Source organism: Lonchura striata, chromosome 4 (genome assembly GCF_050655825.1).
Source record: "Lonchura striata isolate lonStrDom1 chromosome 4, ASM5065582v1, whole genome shotgun sequence".
Taxonomy (NCBI): Eukaryota; Metazoa; Chordata; class Aves; order Passeriformes; family Estrildidae; genus Lonchura; species Lonchura striata.
This window is the reverse complement of record NC_140706.1, coordinates 59,154,914-59,171,525: the sequence shown is the minus strand read 5'-3', so window position 1 is coordinate 59,171,525 and position 16,612 is coordinate 59,154,914. Positions and strand designations below refer to the sequence as shown.

Below are 16,612 nucleotides of genomic sequence, written 5' to 3'. Positions count from 1 at the left end.
ATCTGAGTAAGCCAGGCGTGACATGGGGAGAAAAGTATTTTAGATACTCTGGTGATGAGTTATGCAGGCATTAGCAGTGGCTGTTGTACAGCTGACTGCACCATTAGCTTAGCACTGTGTGGGGTTAGAGACACATAGACTGAAGCCAGCTGAGCCAGCCAGGGCTGCAGGGTCACAGCCTTCCCTCTGCTTATATCCTTGAACCCCAGCCATGTGTCCTGCATTAAGCAGCATCCAGCTCCTTGCTCAGGCATGTTCCAGGCACAGGAAGTTCTTGGTTTCTATCCCATCAGAAAGGTAGGAGTGGTTGTATGGAATTGAAGGCATTTGGAATGACAAAGAAGGAAGATGGAGGAAAGGAGCTATGGGAGACTGGCTAGGAAGCAATTTTCATTAAGACATGTATTTGTGCATGTGCAAGAGCTGAATATTAGTTTTTAATCTTTTAAAATTATATTTTAACCTTTTTTGATTCATCTGAAGCTCAATTTGTACAGACTCCTCATGTGTGAGACATATGTTTGAATTTAACATGGAACCTGGGGCTTGCAGCTGTGGTTGATGATGCTCACTGTCATGGACCAGTGGTTGGGGGGACTTCTGCAGTAGGAAAATGTGATGAAAGATGGAGACCTGGCTGACTGGCACACATAACACTGCAGCACTTGCTCCACAGCCTATTGCAACTGCAACACTGTGCTTCGTCTGCACTCTGCAATTCACTTTGGCTCCAGTGCACAGTGATTTTTGTCTGTTTGAATGCTATTCCCTTCTTCCTCTGAGATTTTATGGCTGTTACAAGTGCCAGCATGCAAACCTTCTTGCGTTCACTTCTTTGCATCTTGTTTTGTGAAACCCTTTAAACCTTTTTATTGTTTTGTTTTCCATGATTGGTATTTCTTTGTTCGATTCAGGTTAGAATTGCCCCTACTGTCACTACCTGGAGTAACAAAACTCCTACTGCCCTTCCCAGCCATCCTCCTGCAGGCTGTCCCTCTGACACACAGGTATAACCTTCATTATTCCTCTCTGAGCCTCTGCTCCACCCCAGTGTGTCCCCTGGTGTAATCTGAATGCTTGGCACAGTCTGGTACAGATAGATGGGCAGAGCAGCTTCCATGTGTGCTCTGGTTTTACTCCTCTGCATCTCCTTACTTTTTTTACTTTTTTTTTCACCAATGCCCTGGCACTGGAAAGTCTTGAGTGGGAGCTCAGCGTGACCCGAGTCTCCCCAACCCTTGCCCCACACTGGAATATTTGAAGTGTGATTTTTCCTTTTCCCCTTTTCCATGGAGATTAGAAGCTTCAGAGTTACCATTTAAGTTTAGTTTAAAGATGGCAGGGTGCTCTCGGGCTGCCTGAACACCAGGCAGCATTGGCAGGGAGCTCTTCCTTGTGCAGGCAGATGTGTGCTGCTCTGCTTGCTCCTGAAGTCACTGCACATCCAGCTGTGCTTTCAGTGCTGTGCTGGGCACCCTAAGGCACTGGGGTGGTTGGAGGCATTTGCCCCTGTACTGGTGATTCCCTTCTTCCAGGGAATATGGTTTCAGGCCTTGAAATGTGAACTCATCATTTTGCTGCAGTTCTTCTTCAGCACTGCATTACCATTACTGATTAAATCCTGTGTCTCCCAACCAGTTTTCCTGTAATTTTTTGTTTTTTGACAGGGGGACAACCCACCTCCTCCAGGGTTTATTATGCCAGGAGCTGTTGGCCCCAGCATGCCACCACAGCAAGCCACATCTTCCAACTACAGCATGTACCCGCAAGCAGGAACACGGCCAGTGTACCCACAGAGTGAGTAGCAGCAGCCTCCCACCCAGGTGGGCCAGCCTTAACTCAGGGATAACCAGCCCTCTCCCTGTGGTTGGGAGTGTTCAGACCAAGCCACTCCCAGAGTTCTTGCAGGGTAGGGAGAAAGGTGAGGTGACATCTGAGAGTTGTTACTTCTTGGTGGAGTCCAGGTTTCAGACACCCTCTGTCGAACATTCCTCCTCTGCTGGGGTGTCTACCCACAGCTCTCAGACTCACTGCTCAGCTGGCCTGGCCCAGGGTTGTGCTAGGGTCAGAGACTCCAAAGTCTGAGTCCTGGGAAAGCAGCACAGACCTGGTAGAGAGAGACACAGCTGGGCTATCCATTTCTCATTGGGGCTGCATGAGAATGGGAGAGGGGATGAAGAAATTAGTACAGGTGAGTGAAGAAGGGGGCAGAGCCTTGTCTCACTTGAAGCAAGGACTGAAAGTACTGGCATGAGAGAGGAAAAATGGCCACAGATGGGCAGAGGCAGTGCAAGTAGGCTGTAGGACCCCACAGTGAAAGGCTGTGAGTTTACATTGCCTTCCAGAGTCTGTATTCGTTTCCTCGGCCTAAGTTTTCCCTTTGTGAAAATCTTGGGACAGGGCTTTCCTTTCTCTGAGAGCCCCTGTGAGGATTGCAGTGGTGCAGAAGGCAGCAGTGTCTGTGTATTCAGCCCCACCCCAAGCAGCACTGTGGCTCTGGGCTGGAGGGTTTGTGTGGAGGAGCAGCAGTCCTTTGAGCCAAGGCCATCCTCTCTGTGCCTCCCTGCTCCCAGTGACAGGCTGGGGATTTGAGCAGTCCTGCAAGTGCAGACAGAGTTGTGGGAGCCAGGATTTGGCTGGGCAGGTAAGTTGTTTTGGGGGGTAGGGGCACGAAGAGGGGAGAGTCAAGCAAAGAAGGAAGCAGAGGCAGATGAAGCCTGCTGCTCTGTTGTGAACTCACTGACTGTTTTTTCTCCCTGTTTGTAGCATATCAGGCCACACAGCAGTACTCCTCTGGAACTGGGGGACCAGCTCTCTATCAGCCTCAGCAGCCTATTGCTGCCCCTGCTTCAGCCTCCTACCCCAGCCCTGCCCCTAACACCACCCCCTCCTACGTGCCCTCTGCCCCTGCCCACTCCGTGCCCTCCCCGCTGTACCCCGGGCAGCCTCAGCCCTCCCCAACGAGCCTGAATCCCATCTCTTCCTTCCCTGTTCCTCCTGCTGGCACATCCTTTCAGCATGGCAGGCCAGGACTTCCAGCAACTTCTGTGGCTTATGCATTACCTACTGGACCAACAGGTACTCTGCCTGCAACCAGTGATCTTCCTGCATCCCAGAGAACAGGTCTGCGCTTGGACAGGGGGCAGGCAGGGAGGAGGGAGGGGTTTGGTCTTCACCCACTCAGTTAAATATGCACTTCTTTCCTTGTGAATGCTCTGTAAAAAGTTTGCTTTTGCTTAGAGATCAGTTGAAAGCATTTCTAAACCACATCACCCCTGTGCATCTGTGAGAGGGCTGGGTTGGTGCACAGCAGCATGAGCAGTCACCTTTCTCCTGGGAGCCAGACATTGTCGCTGTCACAGAGCTTTTGTCTTGCCCAAGACAGGATGCTACAACAGGCCTCTTATGAGGCTGTTGTATGCCATGGAGGGATCATGGCTCAGTTTCAACATTGGTGTCAGAGCCTGCAGTGTGACTGGAGAGCAGAGTACAAAAATGAGCAAGTTTTCCTAATCGCTGCAGACAAGATAATCCCGATTCTCCTTGCTGAATGATTTTGCAGATATGATTGACTCATGTCCCTGATTCTTGAGCAGCCTTTTAAACCTGGATTGGCAGCATATTTAATTTAAACAGCATTTCCCATAGCATCAGCTCTCTTTTATTATTTTTTCCCTAACCTCTTATTGTGATGGGATTTACTGAGGTTATGAATGCCTTAAAAGATAATCAGAAATGATTTAGAAATGCTTTTACATGTCTCTTCCCTGAATGTCAGTTAAAAGCATGTGTGTGTGGCTGACACTTGGGAGCATGTTGGAGCATGCTTGGTGAGAGCACTCGCTGAGGTGGGGCTCCATGCTGCTTGTGACTGCCTGGGTGTCACGGCTGTGGGACAGTGACCTTGCCTGCCATGACAAACCTGTGCCTTCACTTAGCAGCCTGTGAAACAGCAGTTTTGCATGTCAGACAGTGCAGGAAGAATCAAGCAGTCCTTTTCTAAACCTGCTCATGAACACCCTTCACCTCCAGGTGGCCCAGCTGCAGAGTCAAGGAGCAGATCTGGGAAGCAGAGGGTACAGGGAATACTGGGCAAGATTTGAGGGATGTTTTGGGGATGTTTGTTTCACTGACAGACCCTAATGTGCCCACTGTCATTCCCTCTCTGTTAGGGGGTCTGTTAGGGGTGATGCAGTGCAAAAAAGGCATTTTGTCATTGGCAGCATGAATCCTATGAGTAGGTGCTCCTGCTGGTGTCCTTGAGGCTGGCAGCTCACATACCCCCTTGTGTTTGGGGGAAAAGTGGTCTTTTGCTATGTCAAAAAATAGGACTGGTGTAGGACTGCCAGAGTTGCAAGGGGAGAAATGGCAACTTTTCCATCCACCATGAAGCCAGATTTGGTGTCCTTTCTGTATTCAGAGGTGCTGTAGTGTGATCTCTCCTGACCCTACGTTACAGGGCATGTCAAACTTGAATCTCTAAGCCAGAGGAATTATTAAATTGGATGGAGGGAGAGGTGTTGGATAGGGTTCTTGGAATGTCAAGCAGCACATTATAATGCAGACAGCATAGCTTCTGCACCTCCAAATAAATGCAAGGAATAAGAAAATTGTTCTTTCTTATCCATTTTACTGCTTAACTTGCATCACTGGCAGGCACCTCAGGTCTGCCACTTGCTGAGTTTCTTGCAGTGACGTGACATAGTCCACATGGCATGCTGGGAGTGGGTGAAGCTCTTTTTAGAGTTAAAAGTTGTTTGTATTAGGTTTTTAACCAAACTTTCTGAGAACTATCAGTGCTTGCTTCTGTTTTTCTCAGCAGCTGTTGTGAGCAGGGTAGCCAGTACAAAGTGTCAGACCTTCAGGAACCAAACTCGGGCATCCTCTCTGATTTCTGCAGCCTTAGGCTGAAATGCAGGGGTGGACTGCAGGGCATGGTGAGGTGCTGAGCCCAGGATGGCTCATGCCTACACACAAGTGATGATTGCAGCTGGAGAACTGTGGAAAAAAGATGAAGTGTGTCTGAAGAGCACACTCTGTTCTCTTCCAGTGTTTAGATTAGACCTTTCAGAAAACAAGAATGAAAAAACCTTGTTTTCTAAGTGCAGCAATGACAGTGTACATGCTTAATGTGCTTAACCACCACCACATTTTCTGAGCAGCTGCACTGCCTAGTGGGGGATGCCTTGGCATGAGATCCTGTAGAACCACTGAGATCTGCAGCCAGAAGTAGATCTCACCTGTAACTCTGAGAGTTCTGGTGCAGTGATGCTGATCCTGGCAACAAAGTGGTGTGCTTTTGTGTGTGGTGATGATCTTATCTGGGAACATCATGCTTCACTTTGCATTTGTGACTCATTTAAAAGCAGGAATAAGGGAGGAAGGAAAAAAAAAAATCTCAAATCTGAACTCTTCACAAGCACCTGATCTTTGAACTGGCTTGGATTTAAAGATGCTTGTAAAAAGGAAGAGTTCCGTAAATATTTTCTGGTTTTTGCAAAGGCACATAACATCAGTATGTTAAGCTGTGCTTGAAGCTTCTGTGAGCAAGAAAAGCCCACATTTAATTTTGTATTCAACCCCTTTCACTTTGTTTTGTGTTAGATCTTAGAACGTACTTTCAAGGTAGTTCTAATTTTCAGCATCTTGAATCTTGTTTGAAAATGCAGTAGACCAATCCTGAGCTAAGGGAAGGGTTTTCACCACAAGTATGAGCAGACCAACCCCAGGGAAGGAGTTATCTCCTCCCCAGTGCTCCTTTCCTCTTTGGAATGGTGAGGGCTTTACTGGCTACATTTTGCTATTTGGGTTTGTTGCTCAGTCTGAGCAAGCAGTGTCTTCATGTGAGTGTAAAGCTGATGTGTGAACATACTCGTGTTGTTGGGCTGCATGCAGTTTAGAGCATGCCTTGGTTTGACAAAATACTTGGGAAATCCATCTTAAAGTCAGGTACTTCAAGCAGCTCTTGAAAAGCTTTCTGGAATGGTAAAATGATATTGAGAAGATTGTGGCTAAGAGTAATGATCTGTGTGCTGCACTGGAACAAAAAATGAGAGCATCAGAAGAGAGAAGAAAAAAGGCCAGAACGCTGCAACATTTGTTACAAACAACTGAAAACACTGATTTACTGCGTGGAAAGAGCAACAGGCTTAGTTGTGGGGGAAGGTGGATAAAAGCAATTCCGTGGGAGGTTTGAACAAATTACTTGTCTCCAGGCTGGCATTGCAATTTGGTCAGGTGTTTTTTTCTGCTGATGCATGTTGTGAAACTAAATTGCTGGTCAAAAATTAAAGGCCAACTGCTTTATTATTTTTGAAGAAATTTTTTTTTTTTTTAGTCATCTTTGCATTTTGTCTGCAGAAAGTCTACCATCTCAAGACCAGGCCTCTCCCTTCGCAGGTGAACTAGGTACCACCTAACCTGAAAATAATTACAGCCACTACATGAAATTAATTGAACGGACATCAATTATGCAAATGTTCTTTACAGAACATTAAGTGTGATGCTGTTTGCCAATTAGACTTTAATCAAATTGATATTTAATTCCTTAATTGAAACCAATAACAATTTATCTGGAGTTTTTAACCACAGAAACAAATATTTTTAAAATATTTTCCTTTTTAATACAAATTATTCCAGGAAATACATCCTATTCCTATCAGTTAGACTCCCTGTATCTGAAGTACTCTGGGATTTTCTAGATAGGGAGGTATAGAGGAGGCTGCCAGGAGATGGCACTGCCTTTGGTTAAAGAGAAAGCAAATGTGAAAGGGGTTTTGAATAGTTTTTCATTTACCCCTTTAACATGCTCTGGATGTGGAATTTGCTTGACAAAAGCCTGGGAACAAATGAAATTTCAGATAAATTGAGCAAATTCTGCAGTAATATTAATTTGTGCTGTCTAAGGTAAATTCATCATCTGCTGAGTGAAAAACACTGTGGTGAAAAAATCCATTGAGCAGGGATTTGGTTTTGTTGGCTTTTTGTGGCTTTGTGCAATAAATCCTGGTTATTTGGGGCAGCTGTGCTAATGCCATGGGCCCAATTCCACATTCTCCATGAGGAGATGGGCAGCTCTTCCTACTATGCTGATGGGAGCTTTGGGGTGCAAATCTCACAGCTGCAGGGGGCTTGGTTTCTTGGGAGAGCAGAAGGTTTGGTGCAGAGCAGCACCCCAGACTGGGAGTGAATCTGCTCAGACCCTCTGTGCTTCCAGTTGCAAACAGATCACCCCTGGTACAGACAGCCAGATTTTTCCACCTTGCTCAAGCAGCTCTGCTCTGATTCAGGGATGCAAAGCACCCAAAACCATGCTGTAGCTGTCAGGGGAAAGCTGGGTTTATGGCTTTCTTGTGTTTCCAAGGTGACTGGGTGAACCTGGCCTGAAATGCTTAAGGCCTCTTATGCCTCTTCTTTTTGTGTGGTGTTTTGTGTGGTGTGGCTGGGGAACTTCACGTGATGTTGTGGATAAGCTCTCTTCACATACACCGTCTATGCAGCAGAGCTTTTTGGGGCATGGTAGGCCCTCTACAAAGGCATGTCTGCTCAAAGCTCTTTTTTCCTGCAAGAGAAGACAAAGTTAATTATTAGGTTATTAGGTTGGGAACAGTTGGTCAAGATCCCGAACTTTGCCCAGTGGGTGTGGAGCCCAAAGGGTCTGATGGCAGGGGTGTTGGGAGGCTCTGGCTGGCACAGGAGATGTTCTGGCCCTCAGGGAAGGGCAGAGGAACAGGCAGGTCAGGGCAGGCTCTGCCAGCAGAGCATGGCATGGATCAGCTGAGTTTAAGAAAGCATCACTGCCTTCTTCCCAGGTACTTAACAGTCTCTGTTTTCTTTCTGTCTCAGGGCCTCAGAACGGCTGGAATGACCCTCCCACCCTCAACAGAGCTGCCAAGAAGAAGAAGGTACTCTAGGAAGTCCTACCTCAACACAACTGAGTGCTCATCCCTTGAAAAACAATAGTTTAAGCTGCTGCTGGGAAACTTGTTGGCAGGAGAAGGGAAGAGAAGGGTTAGCAACAAACAAAAGCTGCATCTCATGAGCAGAAATGGCCTTTCTCTCTCTCTAATATGCATTATCCCTCTCAAAATGTCTTAGCCTCTAAAGAGATGGTGGGGTTTTGCTGAAGTTGTGGTTGTTAATAACAACATTGTTTGTGGTTTGAAGCAAATACTTCCAACTGTTTTCATCTGCAGTAAAGCAGCAGTTTTGCAGGAGATAATACTTAGGCAAAATAAGGAGGCTGTGCAAATTGTTACAGATTATTGACATTGCTGGAGCCAAAAGCAATTTATCCTGATTAAGGGTCTGACCCTGAGAGATCTGTTGAGAGCAAGACAATTTCCATGATGGAGATAATGTAGTTTTGCAAAATGGATTTAAATTGCAGCAGGGCAGGATAACTAGGAACACTTGGCACAGAGCAGAGCAAGCCTTTTCATCCCCTGGTGCTGCTGTAGCCTGGAGAATCTCCACAGCAGTTATTTACCACTCTGACCCTGGGAGGCAAGAATTAGTCTGGAGCATGTAAAGTGTGGGGAGAACAAAACATTAGAGCAGCCAAGATAAGGTCTGGGTGAAGGCAAAGACAGAAGTGTTCTTTACCCTTTGGCTTTTGGTCTCTGCAGTTCAAGGTGAAGAAGCTTTTGGAGGCTGGGTAGAGAGCTCTTTGTGTCAGAATAACTGCTGGAGCAGAGAGCTCAAGAAGCAGCCTTCTGCACATGGGGCTCTTGCTACTTCTGTTGTGTGTGTGTCACAGCCAGAATTTCTGCCATAGCCAAGGCTTGCGGGTTGGCTCCTTCTAAATGAGGAATGTGTTTGTTGCATTCCCTTTTCAGTATTTAACAGATCTGTCAGTCATGTTTCTATGTTTGTTTCCCTTCTGTCCAGTGTCTGAGGGGTGGTTTAGGATGTTATGAAATGACTCACCACATGGACTGTTATAAAAGAGAAGAAATATCTGGCATTTCAAGCCATAATTTTCAGCTGTTTTCCTTCTAAGTATAAACTTACTCACCACTCAAAAGTTTATTGCTGTGATTAATTTTTTTTTATAATTGACTTTGTTGCTGGATTGGGAATTTTTTTTTCCTATCTCAAACCACTAGCTCAATTCTAACATCATTCATTCAGGGTTCTGCAATCTTCCTTTTTTTTTTTCCATGCACACCAGAAGAAATGTACACATTCCCATGGAAGCCCTTTCTGTTTTGATTCCTGCATGTTATGTAGCAGAGGCCAGTAGCTCATTTTGTTGTTTCTTCTCTCTACCAAATATTTATAAAACACCCCTGTGTTAAGACTGGCAGATGATCAAGGATGAATCTGAAATGCCCTGGTAATCTGCCTTAGTGCAGACCTGTGTGCCAGAAGCTTGAAGGGCTTTCAGAAGCTTTACTGGGGCATGTTGCTGGCTGTGACCTACGTACTGTACTGCATGGACAAAAATACACCCTTGAAAATGAGACACAAAAGTCTAAATATAATGACCCAATAGTAAGAATAGATGTAGGTGTGGGTTAGTTTTCTCTGCTTATAGTGCTGGTCTGTCAAACCTGTGGTTTGGAGGGAGAGTGGCTCTGATTCGAGGTGGCTGCACTCGGCTCTTGTGGCCAGGGGCAGGCTGGGCTGTACCAAGGCACTTAGTGTGCATCCAGAGGGATGGGTTTGGTCAGCCAGAGTGCAATTCTGTTTGGGAAGTCTGTAGGAGCTGGGTGTTGTGCTATGCCTGCAGCAGCCACACCAACATAAATTGGCTTTTTTCCCCAGGTTCCTGACAACTTCCTGCCCCCGGTCCCCATCACCTCCCCCATCATGAACCCGCTGGCGGACCCGCAGTCTCAGATGCAGCAGCCCCAGGCTCCAGCACCACCCAGCAATGCCCCCAGCTTCCAGCCTCCACACCTGCCTTCAGGGCAGATGGTGCTGCAAGGTGGCTTCCAGCCTGCTGCCCAGCCCCTGGGGCCATCCACCATGCCACCCACTGTTTCCAAACCCAGCACGGAGGGGGCCCCGGGGGCCCCGATCGGCAACGCCATCCAGGTAAGGTAACCCCAGCTCTGCATGGGTTTGCTTGTCCATCAGCAGAGCCTGCCAGGCAGGATCCTGCTGTCCAGGCTTTTCTTGTAGCCACGAAGTGTACTGTGGAGTTTCTAGGCACTGGCTTTGCACCGTGCTGGCATTTTGCTGCTGTAATCTCCACCTAGATGGCACTAATCCTATAGTCAGTATGGGCCAGCAAGCTGCTTCCTTCTGCAGCTTTCACAGCTTCCCAGAGGGAGCAACAGCAGGTGCTGGTAAAGTCACCTCCACACACCCACAGGGAATGAATAGGAGCTGTGCCAAGCTAGGCAATAATGCCACACGGTTTAGCTGAAAACAACATGTGGGCACAGTGACCTGGAAAAGCCTCACCTGTCCTCTGTTGCTCAGCATGTGCAGGCACTGCCAACAGAGAAGATCACCAAGAAGCCCATCCCTGAGGAGCACCTTATTCTGAAGACTACATTTGAAGCTCTCATCCAGAGGTGCCTGCTGTCTGCCTCTGATCCGGTAGGTGATTTCTGATAACAAACTCATTTCAAAGGGAAACAACAGTTGCCTGGGAAAGGGAAGGTTAACAGCTTTAACACAAACACTGGAGCTGGATAGGAAAAACATTTCCCATGGCAGTCAGTACCTCGTAAATGAGCTATCCCTCCCAAAGCTGCTCATTTATTTCCGATGGCCAGTAAATAACATGCCACCACAAAGCCCAGGTGCTGACTGTTCAGCTCGTGCCTGCCACATACTAAAAGGTGGTGCTGGTGGCATGCAGAGGGCTTTGTGCACTGAATTTGCTTGGTCAGCAGCACAGACTCGTGCTCTTGTTGGTTCAGTATCATACAATTGCTCAAAATTCTTTATTTAAAGGCTGTAGAATACATGTGTGTGTGTGTGTGTGTGTGTGTGTTTGTATGTATATATAGTGTATTCTGCATTCCCTTTGACCTTTTCTTCCTCTAAGTGCCCTTTTCCCCCAGGCAGACAGAGAAGGAAAAAGCATTCCACTCATACCTGCACCTGGGGGTTGCTTTTCTGCTCTGCCAACACATTTTGCTTGCTTCTTGTTAAGGCTCTCTGATTTTTTTAGGCAGTGAAAGTGTTTCAGCCCACAGAGACAAGAGACACCACCCTGACTGTACACATCAGTTGTTGTCACAGCAAATACAGGCACTGCTCAGCTGTTTCTTTCTAAAGGGGAGAATGGGAACAGGACCTAAACACCCAGTTTGCACTTCTGCTGAATTGCTTTGGCTGGAGAGATGGCTTGCTGTTTCCTAGACACAATTTATTCCTCTCTGTCCTAGCTGATCATCTGTACAATAAACATAGCATGTGAACCTTTTCATGGGTTTTGAAACAAGTGTTCTATGGTCATGCATCTGAGAGTTAGGCAGTCCAAATGAACCTGGGGCTTCTTACTGCTCCTCTTGGGGTACTTTTTTCTTAGCCATCTCAGTTCCTTGATGATGTAGCTGCTGCTGAGGAGTTTTCTGCATGTGGCCCAAGATCCATGTGCTGTGTTCTCCTTTATGCCATCTGAACAGCTTTCCCTAATTTCTAGCACAGCAAGCAGTCAGCAGTTGGTCTTCACCCTTGAGCTAGAGCATTCCCACAGGCTTTTTTTTCTCCAGGCAGTTATTTAATCCAGAGAAATGTTTTCACTTGCCAGGGAAAATGGCAGTTATCCTAGGTGAAGAAGGATTGATGCACAGACTGGTTTAGGAGGAAATTCCATTACTCTTGTACACTGATGCCATTTCTACTGCTGTTGACCAGCAGCTTTTTTGTGCTCCTGCAATTGTAACCTTGATGCTTTCTTTCTGTTTTATTACTCTGGAATAAAATCTACAATTTTAGAAGTTGTTTAAAAAAAAAAAAGTGGATAAAAATTAATTTCTACAGCAGCTGCAGCTCCAGGTGAAATGTACTGGGGTTATTTTAAGAGCCTTTGGTGGCAAAATAATTCCAGGCACATCAGTGACTTTATAAGTCATGGAAGCACAAAGTGTCTGTAAGGACAGATTGGGTTAGGCTATTAGTTTTTCTGTTGACACTAAAAACTTAGAAAAACTGCTGGCTTTACTATTCACATGAGGAAAAATATAATCAGGATTTGCCATAAATGATGGCTGAGTTGTACACACTTAGAAATAGAGAATCTGCTTGTGCCCTTAAGCTCTCACTAGTGTTGCTGGATGCTTCATTCGAGTAAGAATTTTATCCAGTTATCACTATGCTTTTTCAGTGAACCATAGGAAACTGCAACTCAGTATTCTATCACTTTCCTTATCAGCTATGCCAGTGGGGTTTGCAAATGACCACTGGCTTTCGGGATGCACCTCTACTGTTTCCTATTTTCTGTAGACAGCTGAAGTGTTTACATGTGGAGAACTACAGTCATGTGGTCTTTCCTAGCAAAATCGGGGGAGAAGAATACAGAACAGACTCCAAATAATGATGTGTTAGGGAAATGTTCTTGAGAAAGGAATTTGATGTGCTGCATGGATCTGTTTGCAATGATACCAGATTGGTCTGGGATTCTAAAAATGGCTGTCCTTTGATATATTTATTTGTCTTGCAGCAAACCAAGAGGAAACTGGATGATGCAAATAAACGCCTGGAGTTTCTGTATGACAAACTTAGGGAACAGACAGTAAGTTCTGTTTCACTTCCCCCCACCTCTCAGTCACGTATGGCCAATGACTTCATTGGTGCACTACCACTTCTGCAGTATGCAGCAGGTGCTCATTTTTTCTTTGGAAGTCTGCTCTACATCCATTTATTGGAAGATTGCATGGATTTCTTCAAAAACAATCAGTTACTGTGCTTGGCCCCACGTGCCTGTGCAAACTTCACAGTGTTGTTTTCAGGTTGTGTCATGAGTTCAGTGGTGCTGTGCAGAGGCTGTGCTGAGCCAAAGAGCAGAGCCCCTTGCAGCAGGCATTTCTCTGTTCTAGGCAGGAACTGAGACACACAGCCTGGGGTCAAAACAGAACCCAGGGGACTTCCATTTTGGAGGCTCAGTGACTTCACTGGAAGGCAGATGTGCAAGTACTTTTGAAGATGTGGTAACTTTCCCAAAGCCTTCCAGGAGGCTGTGCCAGAATAAAGGACTGTGCTTAAATGTCTTAGTACCTTAAGATTAGAGTGATGTAATCCTCTTGTTGTCAGGCCACGTTTGCTGAGCAACCAACCTTACCCCAAGGCAAAAAGCTCAGTAGGTTTTTTTGGTGCCAGGAGTGTGTCACAGCAGGTCTCCCACCCCAGGGAAGTGCATCCAGGGACTGGCAGGGAAGGCTTGCAGGGCATAGCAATACTGCAGAGAAGGTCCATTCTGGTTGAAGTCTGTTGTTAGACTTCCCAGTGACTGTTTCCAGTGTGGTGCAGCTCTGAAGATGGCTATCCAAATAAAGGAGCTAAGTGCTACAGCTTCCCAAGAGCCAAGCACCACACTCAGAAGTTTTTTTTTCTAGGGGGTCTTTTTTCTAGTTTTCCTTTGTGCTGACCTGCCTTGCCTGCCTTCCTTGCAGCTCTCTCCAACCATCATTAGTGGCTTGCACAACATTGTGAAGAGCATCGAGACCCGCAACTACCAGGAGGGACTGAACATCCACACACACATCGTCAGCACCAGCAACTTCAGCGAGACCTCTGCTTTCATGCCAGTCCTCAAGGTTGTCCTCACCCAGGCCAATAAGCTGGGGGTGTGAGGTGGCCCCAGGCTTGCAGAGCCCTGGTGGTTGCTTTCCCAAAGAAGTGCATTTCTACGGCAGACATGCGGGAAATGGACCAAATGCTCGTCCTCACAGCATGGCGCAGTAGAGCTGACAAATGGCATTACACTCTCCCTGCAAAGTACCTGGTTCTAGAAGGGCTGTGTAGCCCTGGTGCTTTTCTTATATTAATCCTTTTCCCATCCCTAACGATTCTCATCTACAAATAGTGTATTTAATGGATGATGTCCCACGTTGTCAATTTTTAGGTGCATGTTACACTGCTAAACAGTGGCTTTTAATAACAGATGTATGTGTTGAAACAACAATCTAAGCTGTGTATTGGACCCTAAAACAGATTATTCCCTTCTACCCCACTGTTCCTTATCCACCAGATTAAAAACAGTCTGATCATGTTACAAGTGTATTTGGTCTTTCATTTTATGAAGCTGCTTGCAGTTCTGTTATTGCAATTTACATGTTAAGTAGCTTAATTGTGCACTGGGGCAAATGAGCAAAATAAAAGCTTATGTGGTATTTGCAATAAGTGTAAATTTGTTAAAATTTGTCTTTATGAAGTGCAGTGGAGGGATTTTGAACTAGAATACAGTGGGGCTGCTTTCTGTTTGTCCTGGGCATGAGAATATTTTTGTTTTTCCTCTTTTTTATCACTAAAATGTCTGTGTGGGACACAGAAAGATCAGCAGTTGGAAGAAATGTCTGGGTTTGGGAAACAAAAGAAGCAGTTTTGCATGAAAACAACCTAAAATATCAATGCTTGTGGAATGTAGATTTGGCAGTGCATACTGCAAGAAATAATCTCAATAACAATGTCAATCACTGCTGGCTTCTGTGAATTCAAACAGATTTGTTAGGCAAAACAGTTTTATTTCCTTTCCAACATTTTCTTACTTCATAAGTTTTTAAAATTGGTGAACACAAGGCTTCAGTAGCTTCAAGTTACCTTATTTCAGAAGTTTAAACAACACTCAGAGTAGATTTTTTGATCTAGGTATAGGCTTCTAAGCAGTGTTGCAAGTATTCTTGTGTAAGTGTACTTACAGCAGTGTTTTCAGCACCTTTGTATCTTGATTCAAGGTAGAAAAGAAGTTTTAAAAGAAAGAACACATTCAAAGGTAAACAAAAACATTTTAAAAAAACAACCCTCAATAGGGTGAAAAGCAGCTGTGCTGGGCTGGCCTTGTGCTTTCTGTGATGCACTGCTCAGCAAGGAAAAGAAAAAGCAATCTCAGTACTTCAAGACCAAACATGCAGATAATTCATTTTTTATTTTTATTTATAAATTAATAAAAATAAAACCTGATAAAGTTGTTTTTATTTATAAATTATAATTTAGGTAATGCTAGAGGAATTCAGGATTTGGCCTTGCATCTGCTCTCCCTGAGTTTTTGGGAGTTCTTGACATGGAGCAGGAGTGGTGGCATGCACTGGCACTTGTGAAGGGCAGGCAGATGTTTCATATTTTGGGAAGTTGGCTGTTTCTGGCAGTGACAGCTGGGGAGGGACTGATGTTGATGGCAGAAGGGCATGCCCTCCACTAGGTGCAAGGTTGTGGGCAAAAGCACTGCTGTAAATTAGAAGCTTATAAATTGGGAATAAGAGCAGCAGGATGTGAGAGTAATTAGCTAGGACTACCCCTGTGTAAGATTGCTTTGTGAAAGTTAAGGAATGCTTAATGACACGAACTTTCATGAGACTTGCATCCATGTCAAAGAGGATGCCAAATGAGAAGGAACTCAGCAAGGCACACATGCCAGGAACAGGACTGAAGAGTTTATTTAATGGGAAGAAATTAAATAAATTTTGCTTGTTCCCCTTGTGAAGAGCACAGGGGAATCAGGTTGTTTGGAGCTAGAGAGCAGTGTTGCATGAGAACAAATGTGCTATGGGCTGGCCAGGTGTAGGTTTGCTCTGGAAATTGAAATGATCAAAAATGAGACCACCATATAAGAGAGAAATGAGGAGAGGTTTTGAGGTGATAGTATCCTAAGAGTACCCTGATGTTGCACCATGGCCTGGACACTGTCAGCATTGGAGTAATCTCCTCTCCTTGCTGAAACAAAAGCTGTTTTCCACCTCAGCCATTGCCAGGAGCTCAGGACAGGAAAGCTGCACTGCCCGAGTGCATAACAGGAGTGGATGCAAAAATCTGCTACTTCTCTCCTGAGAGCAGCTGAGATGAATTATCAGTTCTGCTGCCGTCTGTTCATATCTTCAAGGAATGCCAAGCAATTAGCCACTCATCTGATGAGATAAATGCAAGAGCCATCTTCATTTACACAAGGCAATGAAGTCCTGCCAAGTTATGCTGGTAAAATAATTTGGCCCCAGATAGCCTAATTTTGATCTTACTGAGTGGGAAGGGATTTATACCTTTGTAACACAACCCAAGCTGCTCCTCTTTGCAGTCACCCAAGGCTGCAGAATTCTATGAAGTGATGGAAGGAAATTCAAGGATGTATTCTGAGCAGCATAGGTGTTGTCTGATGGCAGCTGGCATGAGGAGGTACCTTGCTGCTTCAGCGACCACCCTCCAAGCAAAAGGGCCAGCAGGAAGGGGCAGAGTTAATGCAGTTGTGTCCTATTTGCTGGAGACAGGTGGGGATGTAAGAGCAGCAGTGCTGCAGAGAGGCCTGGCTGCAGGCAGGACATCCAAGTTAAAGCTTGAGTGAAAGCCTTTTTGTGCTTGTAAAGCTCTGTAATGGATTCACTTTGGTTGTGCTGGCAGAGGTCCGAGGTCAGCATTAGGCATTAGGCATGAATGTTGGAGGTTGCCTTTCATTGCTGCTGCCTTTCTAGCCTGTGCACAGCGTACATCAGATTTTTCTTGTGTC

General features: G+C 45.6%; 1 protein-coding gene across 15 annotated transcripts in view; it reads left to right on the top strand.

The window, feature by feature from the left end:
• SEC31A (SEC31 homolog A, COPII component) overlaps positions 1–14,311 on the top strand; it is a 38,948-nt gene extending 24,637 nt beyond the window's left edge. For 2 of the 15 annotated variants that reach the window (XM_021549211.4, XM_085578163.1), the window contains exons 21-29: positions 915–1,007; positions 1,668–1,797; positions 2,767–3,123; positions 6,361–6,408; positions 7,846–7,904; positions 9,769–10,041; positions 10,432–10,551; positions 12,626–12,697; positions 13,575–14,173. In XM_021549211.4, coding sequence (XP_021404886.3) covers positions 915–1,007; positions 1,668–1,797; positions 2,767–3,123; positions 6,361–6,408; positions 7,846–7,904; positions 9,769–10,041; positions 10,432–10,551; positions 12,626–12,697; positions 13,575–13,754 — 1,332 coding nt within the window. In that variant the 3' untranslated portion in view covers positions 13,755–14,173. Of the gene's footprint in view, positions 1–914; positions 1,008–1,667; positions 1,798–2,766; positions 3,124–6,360; positions 6,409–7,845; positions 7,905–9,768; positions 10,042–10,431; positions 10,552–12,625; positions 12,698–13,574 lie in introns of all 15 variants that reach the window. The other 13 variants (XM_021549216.4, XM_085578167.1, XM_021549217.4 and 10 more) reach the window with 10 other exon arrangements.
• The last annotated feature ends 2,301 nt before the right edge of the window (positions 14,312–16,612 follow it).